General features: G+C 40.3%; 1 protein-coding gene across 4 annotated transcripts; it reads right to left on the bottom strand.

The window, feature by feature from the left end:
• Positions 1-2,010: 2,010 nt before the first annotated feature.
• Positions 2,011-26,542, bottom strand: fam126a (family with sequence similarity 126 member A). 4 transcript variants are annotated; one of them, XM_023959789.1, is made up of 12 exons: positions 26,381-26,541; positions 15,406-15,514; positions 15,233-15,314; positions 14,489-14,590; positions 13,283-13,462; positions 11,513-11,593; positions 11,318-11,433; positions 10,782-10,877; positions 9,942-10,058; positions 9,379-9,466; positions 7,379-7,541; positions 2,011-4,151 (listed from the first exon to the last, which is right to left on the bottom strand). In XM_023959789.1, the coding sequence occupies exons 3-12, from the start codon at positions 15,281-15,283 to the stop codon at positions 3,643-3,645; spliced, it is 1,503 nt and encodes a 500-aa protein (XP_023815557.1). In that variant the 5' UTR covers positions 15,284-15,314; positions 15,406-15,514; positions 26,381-26,541; the 3' UTR covers positions 2,011-3,642. The 4 variants fall into 4 exon arrangements, with proteins under 4 accessions (XP_023815557.1, XP_023815556.1, XP_023815558.1 ...); XM_011480810.3 differs by lacking the exon at positions 15,406-15,514 and adding an exon at positions 6,413-6,753 and having other exon boundaries at positions 3,967-4,151; positions 26,381-26,542; XM_023959788.1 differs by lacking the exon at positions 15,406-15,514.
• Positions 26,543-27,486: the final 944 nt, after the last annotated feature.

The following is a 27,486-nucleotide window of genomic DNA, read 5'->3' as shown; positions in this document are numbered from 1 at the left end:
GAGAAAATTTGCTTTAGGCACATTTCGCGTCAATTTGGGGGGTTTTGGTTACACAAATGCTTTGTGCAGTGCTAAATCTGTTTAACAGTGTCGGGAAAAGAATTGTCATGCCCCAGATGAGCGGCCAGCTCCCAGCTGTTGAACAATACTCGCGCGCCCCCGTTTCCCCCTCCCACCTGTGTTTGACGTTCAGTTTTACCAAATCTCTACTAAAGATGTTTAATGTGCTATTTTAATGAGGTTTGTGGAAATATTTAATAGTGATTTTAGCTTTTTGTCCCATCCGTTCCTCTCAGTTTCCGCTTGATTTTATGTTTCGGAGGTTAAATGTTCAGCAGAACTGCCAAACTTCAAAGCACCTCCTCAGTGTTGGGGCATTATAGAGCGAGACATGGGAAAGAGGAAGCCACAACTACAATGATAAATATTGTCTTTACACTAATTCATTTAATCAGTTTATCAGCAGTTTCTTAACTTGGTTGCCTGCAATGATGTTTTCGGTGCAGCAGGAGTCCGTCTTGAGTGACACGGAATCTATAGCAAAGTACCAAAACACTTCATGAAGCCTCATCTACCCATCACTATTTCCAGGTGTCCCAATCTACCATTCTAGTGCCCTAGAAATTTTCTAAAAGTCTGCAAAAAAAAACTAGTGAGCATCTATGCCCACTGGATTGGCGAAAATAGACCAAAATGCATTGCGTTTGACCTATTTGTCACGTAAAATCCAATAATGTAATTTTTATTTTATATAAAGCATCCAAGTTTTCATCATCAGTACAGGGTGGGTTTATAAAAAGGAGTTTTATAGAATTGAAGATTGAGGTTTTTACTTCTGGAAATGGGTGAGATATTTGTTTTGTTTTTTAAAAATCCCATAGAATTTTCTATGGAAGTCTAAGGGATTTTGGCTTCTTGGAACCAGCAGATACTTCCTGTATTTGGTGGAACACGGGAGTAGAGGAGTCACTCAGTCCAGCTCTTAAGTACAAGTCAATAGTTAAAAAACAAACAAACAAGAATTTCTGAGAATCAGACACACACAGAGCAAATGAGTTAAATCAGATGTGTTAGATATGGAAAATAAATAAAATAGACAAACGTGTGCAAGGTTAACCGTTAGCTAGGCAGTGGAGCTAACTAGCAAAAAATGCTAGGTAACATAAGTCATTCTCCTTGTCGTTTCCATGGTTTTGTTCGGATACTAACCGAGGTACAGCACAGTTGGGATAAACCCCCACCGAATGACAAACTGCCCGCATTGGAACAGCTGCTGAAGCCGCTGCTTGGCCTCCTTACTCAGTTTAGCCATGTGTTTATCCGAGACAGTTTGGTCCTCGAGGGTTCAAAGGACAGGAACAGGAAGTGACGTAGAAGAAGTTGACGATTCTGTCCATCCTTCATCTGTGCGCGGTTGCCACCTAGCGGATTTCCCTATAACTTACCCTGTAAGACGACTCAACTTTGATTACAATTTCTACTCGAGGGAGTAGAAAATGACATCAAAATATTTTTTAAATGCGCTAATTTTTATTTTTTCACGAGTTTCATTGAACTAGAGGACAAACCCATTTTGTCTTCTAAACTACTCAATGTTGCTTTTTTCTGAATCACCATCCTCCCCCCTTTTTTCCATCAGTTTTGTTTGTTGATCTTAAACATTACAAAATAAAAAGTACAAAGAGGCTCTTTACTTATTTTCTAATTTCTTATGTGTATTCACATTTTATTTTTTGAACATTTTCACTGTAAGTAAATAATTCAAGAAGGAAAAGCATCAAAAATGAGAATAAAACTTTGCTAAAGATAGATAAAAGATATATACAGAAGTACTCAGGAATGCAATTTTAAGCTTAATTTTCTTTATGCCATTAGTCTTCAGAAAAAAAGTTAAAAACAAGTTTCATCAGAGTAGTTCTTTAATAGAACTGTTCAGTAAAATCGTGCACTTGATTGATGCATGAACATTTTATTTTAAAACGTTTGACACAAAAGACACATGAACGAGCGTGAAATATAGAAACACTTTATTCCCCATAAGTTGCAGCAGAGAATTACTTTTGTTTTAAACATATAAAGGCCAATATAACCACCTTTAACAGTAAGATGTACAATAGCTTACAATTTTTACTGTAAACCCACATACATAGAAACATAGGTATCGTTCCACCAAAGCTATGGACACAACAGCTACAGCACACGACATGACACAAGTATGCCTCAGGATGACGCAGCATCGCTGCTGGATTTAGAACATCAGTGGGAGCAGATACTTTCAGTTATTTTTTCACTTTTTGATCGTTGCATCTCAGCGAAATGACAAAATTAAACGAAAGAGGACACAGAGACATTTGAAAGGGAGAGTTGATTCAAAGACAGAAAAGATGCCTCGTTGCCCCTGATGTGATGTTCCCAGCACTGAACACTCAACGATTCTTAAAAAAAAAAAAAAAAAAACCTTAAGGCATCACATTTTTTAACCTACAGAAAAAATTAGGACAGTTTTATTCCATGCTGCTCAGGGTGCAAAAAAACTAAATTTGTTTGGAGCATCAAGACATTTTTCCCCAGAAAAATACAATTTGCAATCTGTTTTTATTAAAATACCATGAGGAGAAAAATAACATTTTGCTTTTCCCTTGTGCAAAATTCAATACTTTGCTAATTATACAAATTTATAATTCCCCAAAATATTCTAAAATCAGGTGTCATTTGAAAAGTGAATGTATTTAAATCAGCAAATAGACAGCAATTAACAAAGGTGCTTTGAGAGCAGGCTAGGTAAGTATTGCTTCTCCATTTTGACAAGAATACTGTCTGATTGTAAACAAAAAGAACCTTTTATTCACTTTTATGCTTGATATTGCACAAAGTGTGTTTTTTTAGGAAGAATTTGGACTTTACTTTTAAAAAAAAAACAAATCAAAAGCAAAAATCAGACAAAAAAAATATTAGAAGGGTAGTTGTATTGCTATGAGAAGGTATTTACCATGAATAAAAAAGTAGTAGAAACATTTCCTTCAAACAGTATCATACCGTGTTCACTGTATCAATCAACCAATCAGCAGCCTTGTTTTTAAAAACAGTTACACAAATGCACAATATATACACACACACTCATCTCCAAACACACACACACACATTCAGTTGTGCACAGATACCGTTACAGCTGCCCCTAAACAACAGGGCAACACCAGGATGGATGTACAGAGAAGCCATGCAGAGCAACAAACTCCAGAAGATTTATTTCCCAATGCTAGTGATGCGTTTGTTTTCAGTGCATTCATTCACAACCGTTCAGTCGTGCGGCAACTCTGACTAAATCCAGTGGAACTGAAGGCGTCGTTTTTTTGTATATATAGATATTTTTTTGACGACCGGCGTCTGTCAAGCTCACAAAAGACTGCAGACAAGAAAAGCAGAGGCGGCCATGAGTGTTTGAACGAAGTTTAGAGCCGGTTTACAGCACAGACACGGAAAAATACCGAAAATATTTTAGAAGGGACAAACGGCGGGAAAGGAAAGGCTTCACAATTTTGTGGTCCAGAATTGGCATGGCTTGAAGTTCCAGATCACAGATACGGGGTCACGGGGTCACAGAATCAGAGATAGGGGTCCATACAGTCAGGAGTGCTAAAGGGTTCAAAGGTCAGAGCCAAGGTGAATGCTAATGCTCGGGGAGCGCTGGGTGTGGTTTGGCATGGGACTCAAGTACCCCATCCCATCCTCCTGCAGGCTGCAGGAATAGCGGCCAGCCTCTGAAGCCACGTGGTTGCCGGCGGGGCCGTTGCCACTGTTGACCTGCTCAAAAGAGCGGGAGAAAACGGCGCTGGCAGTGCGGGTCAGGCTGGTCAGAGCCCCGGCCTTCGGGACAGACTGGCTGGAAGTGAGTGTCAGGCGCTTGACAGACAGCTCTGCGCTCTCGCTGGCGGCCCGGACGGCTGTTAGAGGCCCCGCTTCCTTGTCTTTGCTGCTGCGCCCGCCGAGCCGACACTTCTTAATGGCCTTTATGCCGAGGTTTAATGTCGTGACGCTGTTGCTGATGGTGATGGTGGGCGGGGTCATGTCAGAGCCCAGCCCAACGGGCCAATCGCCTTCATCCACCTCAGAGATATCCATCAGCTCATCCGGGGAACCCAGATCCACTGCATCTGGGAGGAAAACAGAGGGAGACAGGAAGGGACTCGCATGAAAAAGATGAATTAAAGCATCAAACAACCTCGTCTGGCATCCAGTTTTCTTTGCTAATCCAGATTCCACAGAGAAAAACAAACATTTTTGTAAAGAGCAATTCAATTGTAACATTTTTGTTGCACTTGAATCTGGATGCCAAAGGAGGTTTAACTATCCAGCAGGTGGCGCTGTCACATTGTTAAGTTAGACCAATGGGATATCTGGCCACTTGACAAGGCAGCACAAGTTGCAATCCATCACACATTAGGATATCAAGCAGAGCTGTGAGTAATTTAGTGACAGAGTACAGCATGTTGTTGCCCAACAGGGGAAAAAAAAACACAGGAACCGGCGCAAGAGGAGAATTCTGGGAAAGACCACAAAGGAAGAGAGAAGGCAGAAAAGGCTGGCACGAACCGTCACACTCTAGACTGGTTACTTCATGTGTTCTAAATACAGACATATTTCTCTATTGCCTTCATAACAAGAACCACACCTACGCGAGGAGCCGTCTTCACAAAAATCCATCTGATCTGATGCTATCACAGGAACACAGCTCTGGCTGGCAGCTGATTGACAGATAGGAAGGTCCTCTCATTCTCATCTCATGCCAAACAGATGAGCAGTGTCGACGTAATCGTCTAGACTTAAACCAAAGACCTTCGTATCCTTCCTCAGCTTCCAGTCACTCACTGACTGCATTGGAGAACTGGACCGAGTGAGTGTGATGTCATCCATAGAGCATGGCTTACTGCAATTGTTTGGACTATAAGCCTCTCTGGAGTAAAATTTGCAGATGTAAAAAAAATAAAAAAACCGCCAAAAAAGCTAGTTGCACTAAGGTTGGAGTCACAAATGTATTTACCAAAATACGGGACCAAGAACAACATCTTGAATGGCAAAGCAGAACAGAATATATCAAATCGAATCAAACTTTATTTATAAAAAGTGCTTCTCATGCTAACAAACTGAATATACCCGTCACTAACCTAACCTTATTTAGCTTCATGAAACCCAGAATAAGTGTTTCTTAGCACACCTTCTAAACAAATGCTGAGATCACCATAGCATAAGAAACATGCTAACAACTCTCTAAATCACTTTAAATGAGTGGTGGGAAAATAATAAACATGAGCTGCTTGTTTTTTTCACACTTAAAAAAACAAAAACACAGTCACACCTGAGTACAGATCCCACCCCTGGCCAAAAAAAACGCAACTTCTCCTCCAAATATATGATAGTTCCAGCTCAAAGCGAATGATTCAGTCAACATTTTTGCGATACAGACTCTGCTATGTTGGAGCCAGACGTCATCAGTAACCAGTGATTGGTTCAAATTGGTCCAAGTCAGAATTTCTATGGCAACCTTTTTCACCAATCAGGAGTGAGCTTGTTGGAAGTCTGCACCCCTTCCACTTGAAAGCTGGCTACAAGAAATCTGTCAATCAAATGTTCGACGTGGGACGACATACTTTAATTGTGGCATCTGATTGGTCAGTTTAGAACTTAAATAACTTGAAATGAAAAAAAAGTATTTATTAAAAAAAAAAAAAAGCAAGAAAGCTTATTCTGACTGATAGAATGACAGAGTAATAGCTGTTTGTTTCTCTACAGAAGTCTATAAGATTTTGGCTTCTTGGAACCAGCGGGTACTTCCTGTTTGGAACACCAGAGGGGAGGGGTTACTCGGTCCAGTTCTCTTATACAGTCAGAATCTGATAATCTGTTTCCACAGGCAACCAAGGTGCAATGTATTGAGGTGTAAAAATGAACCAAAACCAATTAATGAAACCTAATTTTTTTTAGTTTCCTAAAATACCAAGAAAATATCCAGAATGTAAAATTGGACGTTGGCTTATTTTTAGAAACAAGAAGGAGAGAAGTATCATCTAACTGGCTTAATATCCTTTCCTGTTGGATCGATATAAATGAACCAAAACCACCAATTACTACTGAAGACTCAGCCACAGGCTGCTGAAGCATTTCATGAGGTTATTGATCGGTTATCAAATAGCGCGAGAACAGAAAATGCAATCATTTGGCCTGAGGGAATGTCAGAAGCTGATCTTAACGCGGAAGCTTCAGCCGCAAGGAGAGCAAACGGCTGAATGACCATGGAAAGACAGATGAGTGGATAAGTGTGTGAATAGGCAAAGACAGGGTGGTATAGCCCAGTGGAAATGGTAAAGGGAGGAAATCGCCATGCAGCTTTCAGATCACACCCTCCACACATGGTTACCTAGGTTACCCCAGGGGCGGGGAGGAGGAGGGGGGCAGCACCTCAGTGCTGGCTCCTCCCTGTGGAGGCCAACCCAGAACTCTCATTCTCCACCATTCGTCTCAAACTCTTCTGCCTCCTGACCTCCTGACTCCGAGTGCTGCCGGAGTCATGACTGCGAGGGTCCAGGCTGACCTCTGGGGAGGCGCCCGTGTCACCGTCCGTATGGGTGCGGCCGTCGGGGCGTGGCCGCAGGGAGTCTCCATTGGCCATTCGGTCGCCACCTACGCCAGTCACACTGATCTCGGGGATAGCCACGCCCCCTATGGACGCATCACTTTCTACACTCACCTCTGGGGACTCTGGTGACGGGGAGCATGGGAAGGTGGTGGGACAATACACACACACACACGTACACAGATGAACACACATTTCATGCACGCACAAACAAAAAAACGGTCATGTGCACAGGCACACACAACCACACAAACACAAGAAAAACAAGTAAATAATAAATGTAATGACAGAAAAAGATATTTTTGATCAAAACATAACAGACTACACGCTAAATGATCACGACAATGATGATGGTGATGACCAAAGTCCTTGCAGCAAGTGGTAGACCAATCACCACAGGCCCCATTCCCTTCATCACAGCTGCCCCCACAGCCAAGCTGCTGGCATGGTCACTGCCCAAAAGGAGTCAACGGTGCATGCTGGGATTGAAACCCACACATTAGACTAGCTGAAGGCTGTAATTTACCTGACTTTATAACAATGGAAGGAAAGAAAGCTGCTCTACTGCCATTAGTCTATGCCTCAACTGAAACTAATAATCAAAGCAAACACACAAAGACGGGCAGAAAAATGAGAAAAAAATTGACGTATTCTACCCTTTTTCTTTTTTTTTTTTTTTTGGATGTCGTTTCTCAGAATTGAGTTTCGGTTCCTCCTCCTCACTGCTTTATTCCAGCCTGTGCATCTCACCGTGTCTCTTCCAGCGGTGCCCTCGTATAGAGAGGGAAGTGACAGCATTGCGGGAGATCCTAGAGGAGGTGGGGGTGATCTCCACCTGGATGCTCCTTGTGCCCTCCTTGTTGTTGCTCTTCAGAGCTGCTCCGTGCAGCGATGACTTGATGGCATTACCCACCTTCACAGGAAAAAGGCCCAGCAGGAACATTACCGATTCATTATTTTACAAAGTTGTACAGCAAAAAACGTACATAGCTGCAGTAAACCCACACCTGTATCCGAAGTCACAACTGCCCTTACAGGTGTGCTGTCTGCGGGCAAGAAAATGGGAAAACCTGTACGCAGATGTCCCATACAAAATATCAAGGTTGGTGAGCCCGTAGAGCGAAAATGTTCATGGACATTTTTCTACGGGCATGCTGCAGGCGACAGGTCATTGAGAGGTGGAAGACGTGGTGTGAGGACACCATACGACAGCATCACTTATTCGTTGCACGTGCGTGCGACTTATTAGCCTTATGAATACTTAATGATACACTCAACACATGTACCTTAGTGGTACGTCCCATTTTAATGCCATCCCTTGAGGTAGCCAAGGGGACTGCAAGACACACCTGCGCTCTCCTTAAAGACCTGCTCCGATAAAAATACTGTTTTTGGTGTTTCTAACATGTTCTTGTAGAATTTTCCTGATCATGGAGGACATGTAGAAAGAATAATTACCGGTAAGCTTAAAATTGCATTCTTTAAATAAATTCTTTACTCAAATCGTTGCGAATCGGGGCAGAAAAAAATGTTGCTTAATAAAAACCGTATTTGTGATGTTGAAATTACACTAGGCGGGCCACAGGCTCCTCCTGCATAGACGCATAGAGAACGACAGTTTTTTTTTTAAATTTTGGTTAAAAACGTAATCATAACTAAAAAGGCCACTTTAAAAATAGATCAAAAGAAGATCAGAGCGGTAATTTAAGATGCAGCCGCTCCTCTCTACGAGGCTCCACAGACCTGGACAAGCCAAAAAACCTGCAGCACCTGCTCAGACCAAACCCCTGTACAGACGCATGTGACTAATGAACACCTGCAAATACAAAGAAGAGGTGGAATTTTACAGATAAACTTATTTTACAGCTAAACTCAGAGATAATGTCTACCTAAGACATTTAAACGTGTCCCAAACTCCCATCATCTGCAGATTCAGTGGATCTAGTCCTTACATCCCATCATCCAAACACAGAAAGTTATTTTGTTTTGGAGGGGGGGGGGAGGTGTTACGCAAATTATTCATCTGTAACTAAGCCATTATCACCTGATTTGCAGATGAATATCAGACAGCACAGCGGCAACACGTTCGACAGGAAAGGGGTGCGGTCCAAACACAAACGGCTTTTGTGTTTCTCATCGGTTTACATAACGAGGCGATCTTGCTGCAAATTCTCATGTGACACATTAAATCACGCAACCGTTATTACGACATTGGGGTCACAAAACATCTTTTGTCCAATTTTGCAACATGGATCTCATGAGGAGCGCGTCATCAAGTTACATTAAGATAAAAGCCACCTGCTGCTTTGCCAGAAATGCTACAAAAAGCCTTAGATTGAGTTTATCTATGTGCATTTAAGAAGATTATAATAAAAAAATGTCTTCACCCTAGTTAAAGTTCAAATACTGAGTACTTTGATTGTGTTGGAGCAGCACACCTTGACTTTGGCACGAGTAAAGTGAATTTACGAGCTTCAATCCTCCACTCCACGGGTCTTAAGGATTACAGTTTAAGCGAGCAGAGAGGAAAGCATGTAAATAATCTAGAGGGATTACCCTGGGCTAACAGTTGCCGATACGCACAGAGCGACACAATGCGGCGCGCTGTGCTGGGCATGATTCAAGAGCAAAGGTCAGCATGTGCACTTCAATCACATGCCGTTTCCTACACTGATCCAAAAACAGAAAGGAAGAGAAGACGTGATGTTTAGCAGGAAACATATTAAAATAAAAATAAATGTTGCACCCACCAAAAGCGCTTCAGGGAACAACTCCAGCTGGGCTCGATAGAGAACATCATCCAGAGCTTTAGATCCCACTTCAACCTCACCATTGCATCTATATGAAGAAACACACAAAGATGCTCAAAAATAAGAGAAGTTGGATCATTACGTCAGACTTTAGGACAGTTACACTGACAAAGCTAGTTCTGCAATACAAGAAATGCAAGCAGTTTACTATATTTATCAACATTTCCTCCTGTATTTCATAGAGTTTGTGTGCATTTCTTAATAAATACAAATTCTAAAATGTAAGGGATGCTTGAACACAACAAGATCATTGATTTTCTTAGGGAATATATATAATTTATCATTTATATCAAATTAAATCAAAAGAAACACTGCCAAACTATTACATTTTTACAGTATTTTACAGAAATACTGTACAACTATGAAATCCTTAAATTATAAGAGAGCAACAGAAAGAAACCTGTAACAAAAAAGACACTGCACGTTCTCAGAGAGCATGCAGTGAGACAGACGGGCTGCAGTCGCTCTATCTGATTGCAAGTGTAATAAGCATGTGGTCTCACAAGGCATAATGGATTCCTGTGATGAGCTGGACCAGGAACTCTGACGTGACAGTCAGTCGTGTGCTGATGCCTTTGTAGCGCCGCATCTGTTGCCGTGGGTAACCACATATGCACACCCTAAGGTGGTGAAAAACAATAGAACGACTGAAAAAATCAAAGCATCCATCAACATTCCTTATGTGTTATAACACAATTCCATTGGTACCCACTTTTGACAAGCTACATTGGGTTTTTAACATGTTCTTGTAGCTTTTTTTAATGCCGGACATATATTAAGAAAACTGCAGTTCAGAGTATTTCTTTATTCAAATTGTTGTGAATCAGGAGCAGATAAAAATAAAATGCAGTTTAAAAAACAGGTTAGGTTGGGGTTGTGAGGGGCTGTAAACTACTGGGAGATCACATAAAAGGTGAATGAACAGACCCGCACACAACTCAGGGGTCAATTTTTGGTCAACTCCTGCCGCTCTGCAGAAACTATGTCCTAGAAATCAACACAGGTTTTTTGGGTTTCGCCTTAAAACGCTATCATCATAGTTAAAAGCTGCTTTAAAAATAGATTAAAAGATGATCAGAACAGAACTCTAAAAGCAATTTACATTTTCTATTCAAGTACAAACATGAACAGAGCAGGAAAATGACTTTTTTTAAGCTCAGTTTTTGCAGCTGCAGCGTCAAAGAATGGCGCCTCAGTACATTGGAAGGGAGCAGATGAGGAAGTGCTTACACACTGCCATGTATTTGTACACGTGGAAGTAGCCTCATTAATTCTGACAACAGTGTAAAAAACATTCATCCAGTTTAGTGCCAAAGTGAGATGAGTGGTTGTGCATCTCTTACCTGGAGCTGAGCTGGCAGAGGGACTGCAGGGAGGTGGTTGTCATGTAGCTGAGAGCAGCATTGTAGCACAGCAGCAGGAAGGTCAGCACCTCAAACCTCAACGAACACAAACCATTAGAAAGAGACAGAAAACAACCATTTACAACAACAACAAAAATAAATAAAAAAGTCACAGTAAAAAGAAAATTGAAGTAGGAAATCAAACCGAGGAAAGATGACCTCCATCTCTCCTAAGTTGCACTAAAATAAGAATTCTGCATTTTAACTTTAGAGATGCAGAAGAAAAGCTGCGGGCCTTCACGACATCGCAACAGAAAATGATTCACCATGACACCATCTAAACACGTGATCCCCACAGCACACGCACAACCATAAACCTACTTAGGGAAGCTTACATCTACGGTTTAGAAAAGGTTTGTGGCACAAATTTACATTTTTTTTATATATAATAGAGAATTTGCAGATATTACAGTGGTAAAAATTGGTGCTTAAATTTTAATTGCTCAACTGCCAGGCACCACTGGAGCTCACATTACCTGTTCTGTGCGTTAAAGGTTTCTCTCTGGAGGTGCGGCCCGCTGTACACCACCCTGCTTTGTCCGTGATTGGCTAAAGCTCCCTCTGTGAGAGCTATGGAGCCAATGGCTGAAGGCTGATCAGAGGGAACATCAGATTTAAGACAGTGAAGCGGCTAAAGGAATTGACTTTTTCCAGTTTGGATACTCACTCACCTCATGATACACTGAGGGTTTGGAGAGAGATGGGACTGTGAAGGACAGGATTTTACTTTGACCATCTTTATCAACTATTTCCTGTGAAAAGAGCAAAAATGTGTTTGTTTTTTCTCCCGCTGTGACCCAAACAACAATCTTTACTCTTCAAGCATGGGTCATGTTTGTGTGTGAACCTCGCCTCCTCGCCCCCCTGTTGCGTTCATTCGTTTGTGTGGACGCACAAAGACACAAACCCCAGGGTTTTCATGCCCCCTGTGTGCATGTTAATGTCAAACAGATTAATAGGAAGCAGCCGGGATGCTGAGTGACAGCAGACTGACCTATTCTGGTATTCAGAGAGGAAGCTAGGAGACACGCCCCACTTTGCTGATAGAATATTAAGAGCAAATGAAAATGAAAAAGAAAAAAAGCACATTTTGGCAATGACTTGGAGTGGCGCGTCTCTGTGAGGAGATTATGGTCATTTTTAAAGGTGACTTCACTGTTTCTAATTCTGTCCCTGCAGCAGTCCTGGACTGAAAGATCCAGATTGTTTTTACGGCGCATTTATAGCAAAAAACTCGCACGCATGGGCATAGTAAGCATCACCCCTCCCACAAGAAAAGAAAAAAAAAAAAGATAACATTGCAGCGGGAGAGACCATTTGAAAACCCCAAATAAATAAATAAATACACGGAGCAAAAATCTCAGAAAACGTTCAAAATCCACTACTAAAAACGAAAAGTTTTGAAATTATTATGGGATGGCCACAGGACCAAAGCTTGGCTGCCATTTTGCGGCAAAGTGTGAAATTCTGCGATTCTTGCACAGCAAAATAGAACTTTTGTTTGAGCCGTCATTATGACACTTGACATACGAGCTGCCAGGTTACGTCTACTACCACAACCATCGTTTCTTTGACCTTTAACCTTGAGAAGAGGCCACCATCTCGAATTTTCCAAATATCATCACCTGTGATGCATTCTACAGATGTAAACGTCCCCAATAGGGATTTCCATCTATCGCCTCCAAGCTCCTTGAGCATCATTGGGAAGCTAATGGGGGAAAAATGCTGGAATTATTTTATATGTATATATATTTTTAGAATTAGTTTGTCGATTTTGAACGCCAGCGTGGTGAGCTCGCATAGGTGGGTTTCCCAACCTTCTTATCTGAATATTTTGAAAAAACGAGCATATGAATCTTCAGCTCATAGCTGAACGAAATGATTCAACATACAATGCAAACAGTTAAGGAGTGTAGTCAACAAAAACCTAAAAAAAAAGTTTACATTTGCTGATTCTTAAAAAAATGACATACATCTATCTGGTCATCACCCCCAGGCAACTAAAAAAATATAACGCTTGCTATGGAAATTAAACCAGCAGAAAACTGCCATTTAGAAAAGAATGTTTTTTTTTCCATCAATTTGTCACACACAGCTCCGACAAGGGTGGCTGGACGAAGGAGAGAAGCAGGCGCATGTAGCAGCCGCTCAGCCAGTGAGGCCGGGTCAAAGGCGGGTGGTGTCTGTCTGTCTGTCTGTGGGGCCACACAACGCTGCTAGCTGCTTTCATTTTTACTTCTTCACAAACAGCCTCAAGATTTCTGACAAGAAAAGTTATGACGCAAATCCTAGAAATAAGCTGCACAGTTAAAGGCTCAGCTCACACCAAAATGCACAACTGTACCAAAATGGCCACAAAAGCATTCTTTTCAATTACAGTCTGAATGAAGGACACATTTTAATTATAGTCATCAGTCGATGCTTTCCTATAGACCCCCTACCAGGTTGTAAATGCCCAGCAGAAGGGCCTCGATGCAGCCGGAGGTGTGGGGGTCCCTGGCAGCACTGACGGACAGGAAGCTCCACAGGAGTTCTGGCAGGAATTGCAGCGTGAAACGTTGCAGCTGCGGCACACCGCTCCGGTAAAACTCAAACAACTGGTGACAAACCGGCTCCAGCAGCTGGGGGAGGTCAGAAAATGAAAGGAGACAAATAATAATGCAAAAAAAAAAAAAGACAACCAGTCAAGTCAGATCAAACTACAGCTCAAACTGTGGATGGTGCCAAATGATCATAATTTCAAATATAAAATGAGCTTCAAGTGTAAAAGTAATATTAATAGTAAAGCACTGATATGACTTTTATAGTTGTACACACAACTTATAAATGTTTTTTTTGTCATTCAAAACATAATTGATCGTTTACTAAATTAAGTGTGACTCAAATGTGTAAAACTATTTTAAGAAACAACAAATACAAGTATTTATTTTCTAAAATAAGTTATATTTAAAATGTTTTCTTCTCTATTACACAACAAAAAAAATGACAACTTCAATGAAAATATATATACATTCATGCAAATGAGCGTGGATGGCCTTGAGTCAAATTAACAGTCATGTCAACCCAGAAGTGAAAAGCTGGTTAAGACGCGTTTCTTCTAAATATCTGCTCAGACATTCTCGGGGCTGATTGCTTAAAATATAATTTTCCACCCTGTCTGTCTGTCAGTAATGCTTTTATTCCTCTTTAGGGCTAAGCTGGCTAAAAATACAACAGCAGGAAATGACAAGCTCAACATGGGGATGTCTTCAAATCATAAAAGCAGCTCACAAAAATCCATGAGCTCATGTAAGCAGAATCTCTGAAAGCGTGACTCTGTGCTCCATCGGGAGCTGCAGTTGATGCAGATTTGGTTTACAGGTACAAACTAACAAAACCAAAAAAAAGGGGCACAAAAAGGTAAAAATAGCTGTCAGTAAACAGGTTGCCATGTTTTTTAGTAGTAGATGTTTTTTTTTTTTTTATTCTGGTATTCCATTAATGTTTTGGGAGAAAATAAACCTACAGATTTAAAATCAAACTTTCTTTTCTACCATTGCTTGTGAGACATGGAAAAATGACTTCAAATGGATCGAGAACCCGCATGTAGACAGTAGTTTTCAGCTACTTTCACACACTGGACACTGAAGGACAACAGAAGGACGTACATCACTGTAGTTTTCCCGTATAACTTTGTAGAGAGCTGGGACCAGGGCGCCTTTGTCCTTCAGTGAGACAGCATAGGTGGAGATGGCACTGTCAGGGAGAGTCTGGAGAAAAAACAAAAGAAAGAAAAAACAGGCTGTTGATAAGTCCAAAAAAAAGATATTTTTAAAGTTTTATTAAAGAAAAGAAAAAAACTTTCAAAAAACATATCTTTTAAAAAGCAAATTGGTGGGCCACCAAATTTGTCCAGCCACTGCTTTTTTGTGAGCAATTGTATTCTCAGTAAGATGACATCATTTTCTTATTTATTTTCTAATCAATTCATGAATTAGTATCCAAAATAGATTTGATACATCTTGTTATTTTTAATCAATCACCTAATCTGATCATTATCTGATCAAGCTTCCAATCAAAAGGTCATTGCATTGATCACACTTTTTGTTTCCCCCGTATTCGAATTGTTTTTTTTTTTTTTGCATTTAGAAGGAGAAGCATAAACACTGTTTATCTGACAAAGCTTTTTTTTATCTGAGGTCAACAAAAGAGTCCGCAAACACATTTACAAAAGAGGTTAATAAATAGAATAAAGGACACAAACAGTGTTCGTGTTTGAGTGGGAGTAAAGCACTCAGAGAATATTAGCTGTTCATATGGAGCAATGGTGGATGTACAGAATACAAAGCAGAACAGGCACTTGCTTGATTCTACTGATTTTGCATAAAAAAACAACACATGAGAAAGCTTACCTTAAATTCTGACAACCATTCCTCCACCACTCCTTGGTCCATCGCCAACATGTTCCTTCATTTGCAATGCAGCCACAACTACCTGCAAAAAGAACTGCGTTATTACATGGATTTTCATGGGTTTTAAGTGTGCAGATAAATAGACTAAGATTGAATCCCAATTCCTCCCTTACCCCAGCGGTTTCTTCCTACCCCTCCATTTGTAGGGGCGTTTGGAGGACTAAATGTCAGGGAAGGGTAGAAGCCGTAGGGGTAGGAGAAGAATTCGGTTTAGGTCTAAATCTAAGCACAAAGAGAATGACTTCAGATTAGGCAAGTTTTACTTATTAGTGAAATTTTAAAAATGTGTTCTTACAAAAATAGGAAGAAGAGTAGCAATCGTGACAAACAGTGACCCTGTACACGCTAGGTTGCAACACGTCAAAGATGCACGCTTCTATCCTCTTCCTGGGTTTCCAGCAGTGGGACTCATTTCTCTTCAGACACACATCTCTGCAGTAAACACCTTCTCGACTTGTATAGAACTCACCCACACAGACAGCCCTGAGTGACATCAAGTACTCCAGAGGAGAAAAAAACACATTCAGGCTGAACAGGCAGCACGTTTTGAATGAGGAAAAACTGACAAAAACAAACTAACTTCAGTTAGACACAGTAAGATACACCTTTCTGAATGTTTATTCTGATCATCGTCTGTATATGAGAACTGGACTGAGTAACCTTTCTAACTGGCGTTTCAAACAGGAAGTACCCGCTGGTTCCAGTAGGCTAAAATCCCATAGACTTCTACAGAGAAGTTAACATCCGTTACTCAGCCGTTGTATTTGTCAGAATAACCATTCTTGTTCTGCTATCTTTTTTTAACATGATCTTGCTACTCTATAATTTTTTTCATATTTTTTTCCTGTAGTGCAAGTTATTCAAAATAAAAACTGACCAATCAGAAAAGTAGATTGTCTCAGACACTTAGGCTACGTTCGCACTGCAGGGCTTAATGCTCAATTCCGATTTTTTTTAAAAATCCGATATTTTTGCAAGGCTGTTCACATTTCCAATTAATTGCAAACTTTTGTGTGTGACCGTAAAATGACCCAGAAGTGACCCGCATGCGGAGAATAGTACTCAACGGTGAACGACGTCACTGTTGTTTGCGGAAGTAGCTAATGTTAACAATGGATGTCAACAACAGTGTTGTCAACAGCGGAGCTCATTTTGCATTATTAGATTCATTTTCACAAAGGAGCCAGCACAATTACAATCTTCTCATTTAAAGAAGGCATTGGAGCCGGGATCGTCTGTACCCACTGTTGTGGAATGGGGATGTGTATGTGCTGGGGCCGCGTCTGTGTAAGAGACAGGAGAGAGCGTGTCCAGCGAGGTAGGGAATGAGGGGGCCGCATTCATGTTGTGTGTTAGGGAGGAAGGAGAACGATAATAAAAGAAGGCTCCCCCCAGAATAAATGCTATGGACTCTTTATTAACTCGCTCTGGAGAATCACATTGGTGATTGACCTTTCTCAGTGAGCGGGTCAATGCAATGGGATCTGGTTCTTTGTCTAGATCTGGGGGGGTCCTGTGGTAGTGGACTCTGTGAACCTGGGTGGGGTGTCACTGATGTGGACATGTCCCCAAAACTTCATTTCCTCAACCTCAGTACAAAGCCAGGTTTTTTACATTGCATCCTTTGTCTTTTATCACAGTGAATGTGTGTGTGCGTGTGCGTGCGTGTGTGGTTGGCATTGTGCCGGTTTTTAATTAATTACATATGTGTTTGTCTCGTCCTTTGTTTTTGAATTTCATCTTGTAAAGCACTTTGAATGCCTTGGGTTTTAAAGGTGCTATACAAATAAACTTTAATTTGATTTGATTCTGAGGGTCCGAACGGGGAAGTGAACCCCGAAGGAGGATCCGCCTTTGGTCCCCCGTGCTTCTGACAACGGTCAGAGGGGAAAAAAAAGGTTCAACAACACGCTCGGCCATTAACCGGGAAATTTTCTTTAAAAACCGCCCAGTTGCGATAAGAGCCCTGGAGTTTGGCCTGAAAAGAGCTGTCACCCCTCAGACGGAGGTCGCATTTGAAAAGATCGAATACGTATCGGATTCAGGACCACATACCCAAGTGGCCTGGGTTGCATTTGTAAAGATTGGATCTGTATCGTTCAGACTGTCATGAAAATCTCAGATACAGGTCGCATAGGGGAAAAAAATAATAAATAAAAATCGGAATTGGGTCGTTTCAGCCTGTGGTGTGAACGTAGCCTAAGTCCATTTCTCTTATACAGTCAATGATTCTGTCAGATACATTTCTCATTCTCACATACATCAGCATAAAAAGTGAGGAAATGCAAGAAATTATCAGCTGAATTCCAAAATTTGAGGGATATGTGGGCACAAATCTGCATATGAATTTTAATACCAGCTAGGATTCATTAGTTTTAAAATGCAGTACAGTGGTTCATTGAGCTAGTTCAGGGGTCGGCAACCTTTTTTACTCAAAGAGCCATTTGGGGCCGCCCCTAAGAAAAAAGAAAGCACCCGGAGCCACAAACCGTTTTGACATCATTATATATATTATGCATGTATATATTATATCAAGGGTGCTCATTACGTCGATCTTCAAGGACATGAGTGTAGATCGCGGGCCAGAAAAGATAAAAAGAAAAAAAAGTACTTCTTTAAAATCCACCAAAGTCCTCACTGAGAAGTACGGGACTTCATTGACATGTAGATTGGCCAATCGGACATCGTCTGAAGCATACACCGCTGCAAATGCACATTATGTTCTTTAAAGGATGATACCGTGGCCGCGTGTGGGAGGAGCTACTGGTTCTGGTCTGATCGCTGCATGGAGCAATGTGTTTATCAATGTGTGAAGAAGATGTGTTCATGCATGGTAGACACTGACAATGTGGAGAGATCAGGTTTATTACTTTGAAGAGTTCTACTTGGTAATCATGTTTCCATGTTTGAGTTCATAAAATCATCCCAGGGAAAGTCTCTGCTTCAACTCCTGCAGGGAAAGCTGCGTCTGAATCTGACGCCCGTGTTTGCATCTCTCTGACAGAGTTTGAAGCCAAAGCCCCTCCTCTGCCACTTTACCTGCTTTTCCTCTCTACCTGTTCACCTGTTCACATCCTCTGCAGCTGAGATTTGGTTCCCCCGCGCTCCTCAGTGTGTCCTACACAGAGAGCGCAAAATACGATAGTCAGGGCGCTCCAGCGCCGCACAAGGATGAAAGAGCCGGACGCAGGTTATAGCGGGGATAGAGCGGGTTAAGCAAATGAATGGAAGAAGGCGGCCCGCTGAAGAAATATTCAATATTGTACACATTTTATTATTAGTCTGAACTATCTTTTATTTAGTAAAATCTTTTATTTTATCAGTCAAGTACAAAAAAAAAAACATCAACAAAAGCTGTGTTGGGCTGTTTTTGGCTGAGTCTGGCGGTTTTCAGATGACTTTTCGGCTGGAAAACTGTGACTCTGGCAACGCTGGCGCAAACTCTCAGTCTGTCATCAGGGAGTTGGTCTCTGCCCCGCGGCATGTCAAGTTCCCGGCAGAAGATCGGAGTGTTTATTGAAGCCGCCCCACGTGCCTCTCCCTGCTATCAGCTCTGCAGTTCTCGCCTGATAAATGCGAGCTCATTACGAAGCTGTTTTTTTACATGGCTCGCGCTTCGTACGGAGCCATCAGCGGCTTTGAAATGCCATGAAAAATGAACAAACTGAAATAAAATTTAATTATTATAAAATACTCATTATTTTCCAAAGTCACAGGGAGCCACAACAGATGGATGATAGAGCAACATGTGGCTCCGGAGCCATGGGTTGCCGACCCCTGAGCTAGTTGCATAATATTAATTCATGTTACTATGCTGCTCACACCGAGTGGCAGAATTGGCAAAGTTAATATGAAAGTTTAAATAAGTAGCACCACGGCAATTCATCTACTCCAAAGCCCCGTACACCGGGACGAATATTGCCAGGCGTTATTCGCCAGCGTTTTTCGCCACGTTTTTTGTGTTCACACCCAGGCGATTTTCGCTGACGATGAGCCGAGTGAACATGCAAGTTTTTGGGTTTAAAACTGAACCATACGTGAAATCACTGAAGCGAATCATGTGAATGGGTGCTACTGCATACCAGAATGTTTAACCTGAAAGTGGCATGCACGTGTGTAAGGATTTATTATTTAGCCTTTCATTACATGACACCAGGGTTAGTACAAGTCAACTGGAAGGTTTTGTTTTATTGTTGCCCAATTAGCTAATCGAAAAAGAATTTTTCTGAAATTTTAGTTTTTTTTTTTGTTTTTTTTTTGAGGTTTTCAAATACATAAATCATTTATTGGACCAAAACAGAACTGTGACCCCAAAAGAATTCAAGGTCTAAACCAAATTGGGACCAAGTGGTGCATCCCCAAATCTACACCAAATATGTTACACTTTACTCCATACTTGCAAAACTAGGATTTAGAGGATCCCCTACTTCCAAAAACATTTTTTTCTTCATCTTTTCTAGTTTAATTTTACTTTTTGATAAATACCATAAATGAAGTTTTTTTTGTTTTGTTTTTCCACTAGGGCATGTCATCCCGATGTCACATTCAGCTGCGGGCACAGCCACATTTGACATCTAAGTGCAGAAATGAAGTCCATGTTTGGTATGTCTGCTGATAAAATACGCTGAGAAAAAGAAAGTCCTCAGACTTCTATGACCAAAGGCATCATGCGACTTTTCTGTTTAGTTTATTTATATAAAACTATGTTCTGGAAATGGGTTTAGCTAACTAAACACCAACACGAATACAAGGTTTTATAGTATTTTTTCCATTAATTACTCTATATGAATAATAAAAAGTTGAATATAGATTTCCCACTTTCTGTTTTTGCTCTTTGGTTCATTGCTAAAATACTTTGTTTCCTTTCCTAAAGCTCTCGTATCTCTGGATGTTTCAATTTGTCCATTTACATGCTTCCTATAGACGATTCTGCTATTTAGTACCTTCTGTAGCAGCAACAGTCTATTTATGGACTGTACCAATGGCAGGAATGGCAAAGGGGGGAGGGGAGTGAGTGACTCGTGAAACAAGGACGACTAAAAAGCAAAATCCTTTCCATTTAGAGAAATGAGTGCGTGGTAGTAGCCTTTTTGTTCCCTTCCATCACGCAGACAGGTGAGCAGAAAACAGCTAATGCTTTTAGCGAAGAGTTACTTTGGAGACAGAAGGCAGTGATTAGTGAGAGGATGAATCAGTCTACTGAAAGGAAAGCCTTTCCTCCCACTAGTTGCTTTGAACCCAACAGTGCTGCCACTGTGGTATCTAATCAGTAATAACTGTATTAAATTAAAAACACGCAAAAGGCTTGTCTAGAACAAAAGAGTAAGACCTTCATCCCACAAACATTTGTGGCTAAAAACAAAAACGGTAAGGCTGCTATAAAAATGAGAAACAATGAATGAAAAGACAGCAGGGAAGGCTATTAGAGAATTACAAAATTACAGAATGCTTAGTTAACTGTAGCTTTAGAAGTCCTTTTGTAAAATATATAACAAAAGTAAAATTTTAACGAAAAAGAACTTTAACTTCGTCCTGTAAAGGATTTGAACCATTGACTGTATATAAGAACTGGAAATAATTGCCCCCCCCAACACACACACACACACAATTCCAAACAGGAAGTAACTGCTGGCTCCAAGAACCCAAAATCATAACTTTTTTTTTTCGTGATATTATTTCTGTATTAAACTGACCAATCAGATGCCTCAATAAAAGTGTGTGGTTCTTGGTGGCCCCCACGTCAAACGTACGCAACAAATGTTGGACCGATTGCTGCTTACTAAGGACGTCTGGTATTAACATGGCAACATCCGTATAGCCAAAAATTAAATTAAAAAGGCGACTGAATTTGACTTCATTTGGTTGGAGCTGATAGTTTTTATGGGTGACATAACACTCGCTCAGTCCAGTTCTCATATACAGTCAATAGAATGTACTGATGTAGTGACTTTTAAATCTCAAACTTTAGCCGGGTTTGTTTACATCAACGCTGCGTCACTGAAAATTTCTAATAAACAGTTATCCAATGAGTAAGCAGTCTGAAACACGTACCCAGGAGGAAATCCATCGACAAAGTGCAGTGGTCGTTTGTGGTTTTAATGTTACACACTTAGAAACACATTTGAAACTGTGGACATATGTAATAGCTTTACTAAAAGAAAATAACACTACAATTTCTCAGCTATTGTGACACAAAGCAAAAGAAAAAAGCAGTGCAAAAAATACCCACTTCCATTTAGAACACAATTACATTAGCAGCCGCAAGCTTGTCTGATTTAGATCCCGTTTCATGAATCTGCAGTAGATTATAGGATTGACAGATTATGAGAGGAACCAACAGCGTGGCAACACATTTGTTCAGATCACGGAGCAGTCAGTACATTTCTTCCTTGTAGCTCAACTACACTGACTGGCTAATAGATCAGGATGGGAAGTGCTAAAGACAAGTGGCTCAAAAGGCTTCATAAGCACACGCAACAACTCACAAATACATCCATACATTTATCTAGAAAAACGCCGGGGAGATGGAGACAGGCGGACTAGAAAAAGACGAGCTCTGAAGATGACAGACGAGGAAGAAGAATAGAGAAAAGCTTCAGGTTTCTTGTCGAGGTGTCTGAAATCAATTGCAATCTAGCTCCCTCAAGAATATTTTTATGAATCCTCTACATTTACACTTCTCTATATAGTTGAAACGAAGCAAAACCCACTTCACAACTGAATTTTAAAGAGCAATAAAGAGAATTACACGAGGTGAACTTTGAGTGTAAGCTGTTGCAGGAGACTGAGATGACATTTCATAGGTCTATCTGGCAAATGTGGAAGTGTGAGGGTTTTGTAACGTCCCAAAAGGACTGAGACAGAGAGGTGAATAAAAACAGAGTTAATTACTGTTCAGTCAGTTCCAGGCAATCTCCAAAATGAATGAAAGAGAACACCTCCTTTCTTCAGACCCATTTCAGTCTCTTAAGATGTATTTTTGTCATTCAACGGTTTTGTTTTACTAATGCAAAAACTATGTGCCAAGTAGAGAAAGGAGTGATAGAATTGTGCCACCCATTGCACAAGTCTGTGTTTACAAGTGTTGACTCAGTCTCTAGGTTTGGCCAAACCAGTTTCTGTGATGCTGACAGCTTCTTCCCCGTGAACCCACAGCGAGGTCTTAAACTCTGACACACATACATGCTGGATATCCCGTCTAAATGAGCTTACATCTGACTCCTCCTTCTACAGACCTCTCCCATCACAAACAAGTCTGTCTTGAATTTCTAATCCTTGGCGAGTTCCTGACGGGGAGTCACTTGTAGCAATCACAGAAAAGCAGATCCTCCCCCCCTACCTGCATCGTGGAAACATAAAAAAACAAAACTCCCTCTTCTTTCTCTTTCGGCTTTTCCCATCAGGGGTCGCCACAGCGAATCATCCTTTTCCACCTCACTCTATCATGGACATCTTCTACCCTAACATTAGCCAACTTCATGTCCTCTGTTAAGACATCCATGTATCTCCTCTTTGGCCGTCCTCTCGCCCTCCTGCCAGGCAGCTCCATCTCCAACATCCTTCTACCAATATATCCACTATCCCTCCTCTGAACATGTCCAAACCATCTCAGTCTGGCTTCTCTGACTTTGTCCCTAACACAAGCAACATGAGCCGTCCCTCTGATGTACTCGTTCCTTATCCTGTCTAACCTGGTCACTCCTAAGGAGAACCTCAACATCTTCATCTCCGCTACCTCCATCTCAGCCTCTTGTCTCGGTCTCACTGCTACCGTCTCTAACCCATAGAGCAGAGCTGGTCTCACCACTGTCTTGTACACCTTTCCTTTGAGTCTTGCTGACACTCTTCTGTCACACAACACTCCTGACACTTTCCTCCAACCGCTCCAACCTGCCTGCACTCGCCTCTTCACCTCTTTTCCACACTCCCCATCACACTGAACTGTTGACCCCAAGTACTTAAACTCCTGCACCTGAACAAAAAACAAAAAACAAAACTCCCTAATAGGCATCATAAATTTGGAATGACATACCTCTAAAAGTTGGTTATTAGAGAACTGAAGAAAAGCCGAGTGAGAATGAATTGCAGGCCTTCCCGTCCCTGCTGATTATCTCATTTCCTTTTGCACTTTTTAGGAACCTTTTTTTAACTAAGGAAGTGAAAGGACCAATAAGAATAAAGGCTTAAAAGTGGGGAAGGGAAGATAAAAAACAGAGAGATGAAGTGGTTGGTTTTGCTAGTGGCCGAGCTGCCTCGGCTGCTTTTTCCTGTGGTGCAGGGTGCAGCTGCATCGAGCCCCAGGTTCTGGTGACAGTGACAATACAGCTTATAATGAGACGGCTTAAAAAAGTCAAACAAACCCCCTCTTGAATTCACAGATGACTTAAAGACCCATTCCAGTGAAAACTGAGTTTTTTAAACATGTTTCCGATGATGGAGGCTTGACTGCCAAATCTTTCCAACCTTACAGCTAAATAAAAAAAGAATCTGAGCGATTATACCAAAGATTTATGACCTAAACATCTGACCCACATAGGTGTCCTTTTTAACCACCTAAAGAATCTTCTTTGCCCTCGATTAACAATTTATAACACTCCTTTGTCACGTTGTTTACTGACATCTTTATTTAGATCCTCTTGCCCTGAGTTCATGCTGTCCCATACAACTATTTTCCCCCCTTTAAGTACTACACAAAAGCAGGTTGAAGGTACACCAGAAAAATGTGGATGGATAGCATGTTCGTCTCTTCTTTTCTTCTCACAAACAGAAAACTGCCTGCAGCGACAGAGATGAGAGTTGGTGGGTTTTGGTGGTGGGGATGCTAAGAATGGACAAAGTAAAAGTCTTTCAGAAAATCTACTCTCCCTTATACCGATAAGTGAGAGATGCATTTCATCCTTTTCAGTTCCCCGTCTTCCTTAATATGCGCCTGAGGGGGACTCCTTTTAAAATTTGCTTCTCAAAACTTTTTGATTTCCTCCGCTCTCTTTAATCTGCGATTGCTCGTCACGGAAAAATACCTGATAATATGTTTGGCATGCAATGTGACTTTGAATACAGAAAGAAAGAAGTGTTTTAAATATGTTCTGTGAAGCTATTTGCATGATAATGTTCTTTAAAATATAAAACGCACCTTTGTGAAAAGAAATTTAAAAACAAAACAATCGTGTTAAACTGCATTGAGATGTTGATCCATTCATTTTAAAAAATAGGCTACGAGCCCCTAAGCTCTGTGAGCGTCAGGGCTATCTGGTCAAAAACAGCCAGAAAATAATGTAGATAATGATTCCATCTACATTTGTTTGGAGAACAATTACATTTCCTACTAGGTCTGCACAATAAATTGCAAATTTATCGTTATCACGATATCATAGGCAATATGCATAATCACAAAAGACGGCAAAACTGCAGCAAATGGTTACTTCAAATGTGCTAAAACGATCTTATGGCAGCTTGAATCATTCAACGCATAAAATAAATCCCTTTATGCAATCGACCAATCAGATGAAGCCCTTTGATGTTAGACGCTCGCCTCCCATGTAGACTAGTTTTATTTACACTTGTATGCTGACTCTTATTTAAATTGAACTGCAGTGAAATGGAAATTATGTTTTTGGTTGTTTTCCTATTTGTTCATATATCGCAAGTAATAATAGTGATCAATATTGATCACCAAATATCGCGAGTTTCCCTCATTTATTGCAGGCTTATTTCCTACTTGGATTGATGTTATTTAACCTCTAAGACCAGGCGCCCACATGCATGAACATCACATTTTGGGTTGTGTTACCACAATGGTAAATTCTGCTGAAGTGAAGCCCTGTGAACACTTGTTTAGGAGGTTAGCTCACATAATCAGCACATGTCTTAAGAGGTTAAGTATATATGTTTGGGTTTTTCTTTTGGTCTAAGACCTAAGAAAACATATTGTCTCCTAAAGATTGCCTTGTCTTCTTAAAAAATGAAAGCAGTTGTTGTTACCATAGGGGGTACCTTCAGATAATAAAAGCCAATGAAATGATAATAACAGTGATAAGACTTGTTATATAAATGCCCCCCTAACAAATAGTTGGGGGGGGGGGGTCCTGCATAACTTTTACTTTAGCAAAGTAACCATAATTTTGTGTTTGGTTTTATTTATTCATTGATTTTGAATTTTTATCCCTTGCTTAATGTTCTTATTGTATTTTTAATACTTTGCCTTAATGTTTTCAGGATGGATCCAGCCTGCTGGATAAAAAAGGGAAATGTCTTCAATAATAAAAGAATAAGCCAATCTTACTGCTTTTATTTATTTATTTTTACTTTGATTAAATCATTGCAGATGAATGAGCATCCCCAGAAATCTTTAAGATGCCTCAGCACTGAAGTACAGTAGTGCCAAACAAATGAAGCGGTTTTAGGAAGAAGGGGCTTCGAGGTGGAAAAGCATCATCATTGAATGGGTTTCTCTGGAATCCCATTTAAACCAAGCTTTGGGAGGTCAATCTTTTCACAGGTCGCTTTAGAAAACCCCAAACTAGCAGATTAGAGGGAAGAAAAGTCTAATCTTATCACAACTTTTAAAACGAATGATTGAAACCGTTTCGGAACTAGCTTGTAGTCGTTTCACTTCCTCTCACATGTGCATACTCTCAGCATTAAATCATCACAAATATCTCATCAAAACACACCCACAGACAGTGGGTACAAAGTCTCTTATCTGGATTGTGGATATCTGTAGCAAAAATTAAAACAAGCGGATATTAATGACAACTTTTCTGCTCTTTTTAAAATCAATATTAAATAGATTTATTTGGAAATAAATCAAAATAAGGACCTAAATTGCTACCTACCGAGTACACACAGGTTCTCTACAGGAATGTTAAACTCCTCATTAACAAAAGTGTTACTTAAAAAAAACTATGAACAACTCCGGTTGTTCAGTTGGCGTTTTTTCCTCATGGATATTAGCCAAAATGTGTAAATCTATCTTCCGCCGTCATGCGCTTGCTGTTACGGACCGAGCTGTCGCCGCGGCTGCATCCAGATTAGCTAGTTAGCTAGCGCAGCTAAAGCGCTAAGTGAACCAACTTCCTCTTTACTTACTTTCATGCTATCTGCCAGGTTCCTGGTATCAAAGTCCTCTGCTGGTCCGAAGAGGTGAACAAATTGATATCACCCTGCTAATACATACATTTCTTCTTTTCAGCATTGTCGCCTCCTTCCATCTTCACTACTTTCTCCACTAATCAATGGGACACGATCTACGTGGAGTGACAGAGTTTTAAGCCAATCAGTACACAGATCGTCATCAATAGCCACGCCTCCTGGACGCATTGTTCAATCAAATTCGAGCTGCCGTCAGCAAACGAACAGTTACTGCAATCAAGTCTGGTTGTCCATGTCAGCTGCAGTTTTTGACAGTCGAATGGTCCTGCTATATAAAAATCAATACATCAAATGCAATTAATCAAGTAAATTAATTAAAGAAAAATGTTAGACGTTTTTTTAAGGAAAGAACTGTAAAGACTTTATATTGATAACGATTTATGATATAACCACTTCGCTTTAGACTAACCATGACATTTAAACAAATAGTTGGCTTTATTTTTATATCATTTGTTTTTTTCCTTTATTAAATACTTACCTTTGTACATACATAAGTTTATAATATAACACAATAAAAGCCCATTGTTAAATCCCTCGTGGAGCGATTTCAAAATGATTTGTGGAAACGGCAATTTCTTTTTTTTTTATTGAACAATTGCAACATACAGAACCACCAAATGAAAAATTAAAAATAATTACACTTCTGAATACAGACTAAACATGTTACATTCTTAGAAAGATTCTAAATATTAGCAACACATACAAAAAATAAAAAAAGTAAATATAGAAAAAAAAATAGATAAAATAAAAAGAGAAAATGCGAGAGTAAACTTATGTTATCATTCCAAAAGATTTACAAATGTTAATTGTTTTGTGAGCTTTTGTATTTTTTGAAGCTGAAATCAAGTTTAAATATTGCTGCAGTTCCAGTTTGAACACAAAGAAATCAGTTTTTTTATTAGAAAATTTGCTTTTGTGAATTTGGAATTTAGCCATAAATAATAACATGTTTATGCAAAAGAAAGCATCTCGATCTTTGACATCAAAGCTATGAAAACCAAATAGTATGTTTTTATAATAAAGTTGTAAAACAGCAAAAATAG

Source organism: Oryzias latipes, chromosome 11 (genome assembly GCF_002234675.1).
Source record: "Oryzias latipes chromosome 11, ASM223467v1".
NCBI lineage: Eukaryota > Metazoa > Chordata > Actinopteri > Beloniformes > Adrianichthyidae > Oryzias > Oryzias latipes.
This window is presented reverse-complemented; position numbering and strand designations above follow the sequence as displayed.

What these genes read in the sequence shown, in the direction of transcription:
- fam126a (XM_023959789.1), bottom strand. Translation starts at nt 15,283, where the DNA reads ATGTTGGCGATGGACCAAGGAGTGGTGGAGGAATGGTTGTCAGAATTT. An exon ending in AATGGTTGTCAGAATTTAAG is followed by an intron (nt 14,591 to 15,232) that starts GTAAGCTTTCTC and finishes TTTTTTCTCCAG; the next exon opens with ACTCTCCCTGACAGTGCCAT. An exon ending in AACCCTCAGTGTATCATGAG is followed by an intron (nt 11,434 to 11,512) that starts GTGAGTGAGTAT and finishes CCCTCTGATCAG; the next exon opens with CCTTCAGCCATTGGCTCCAT.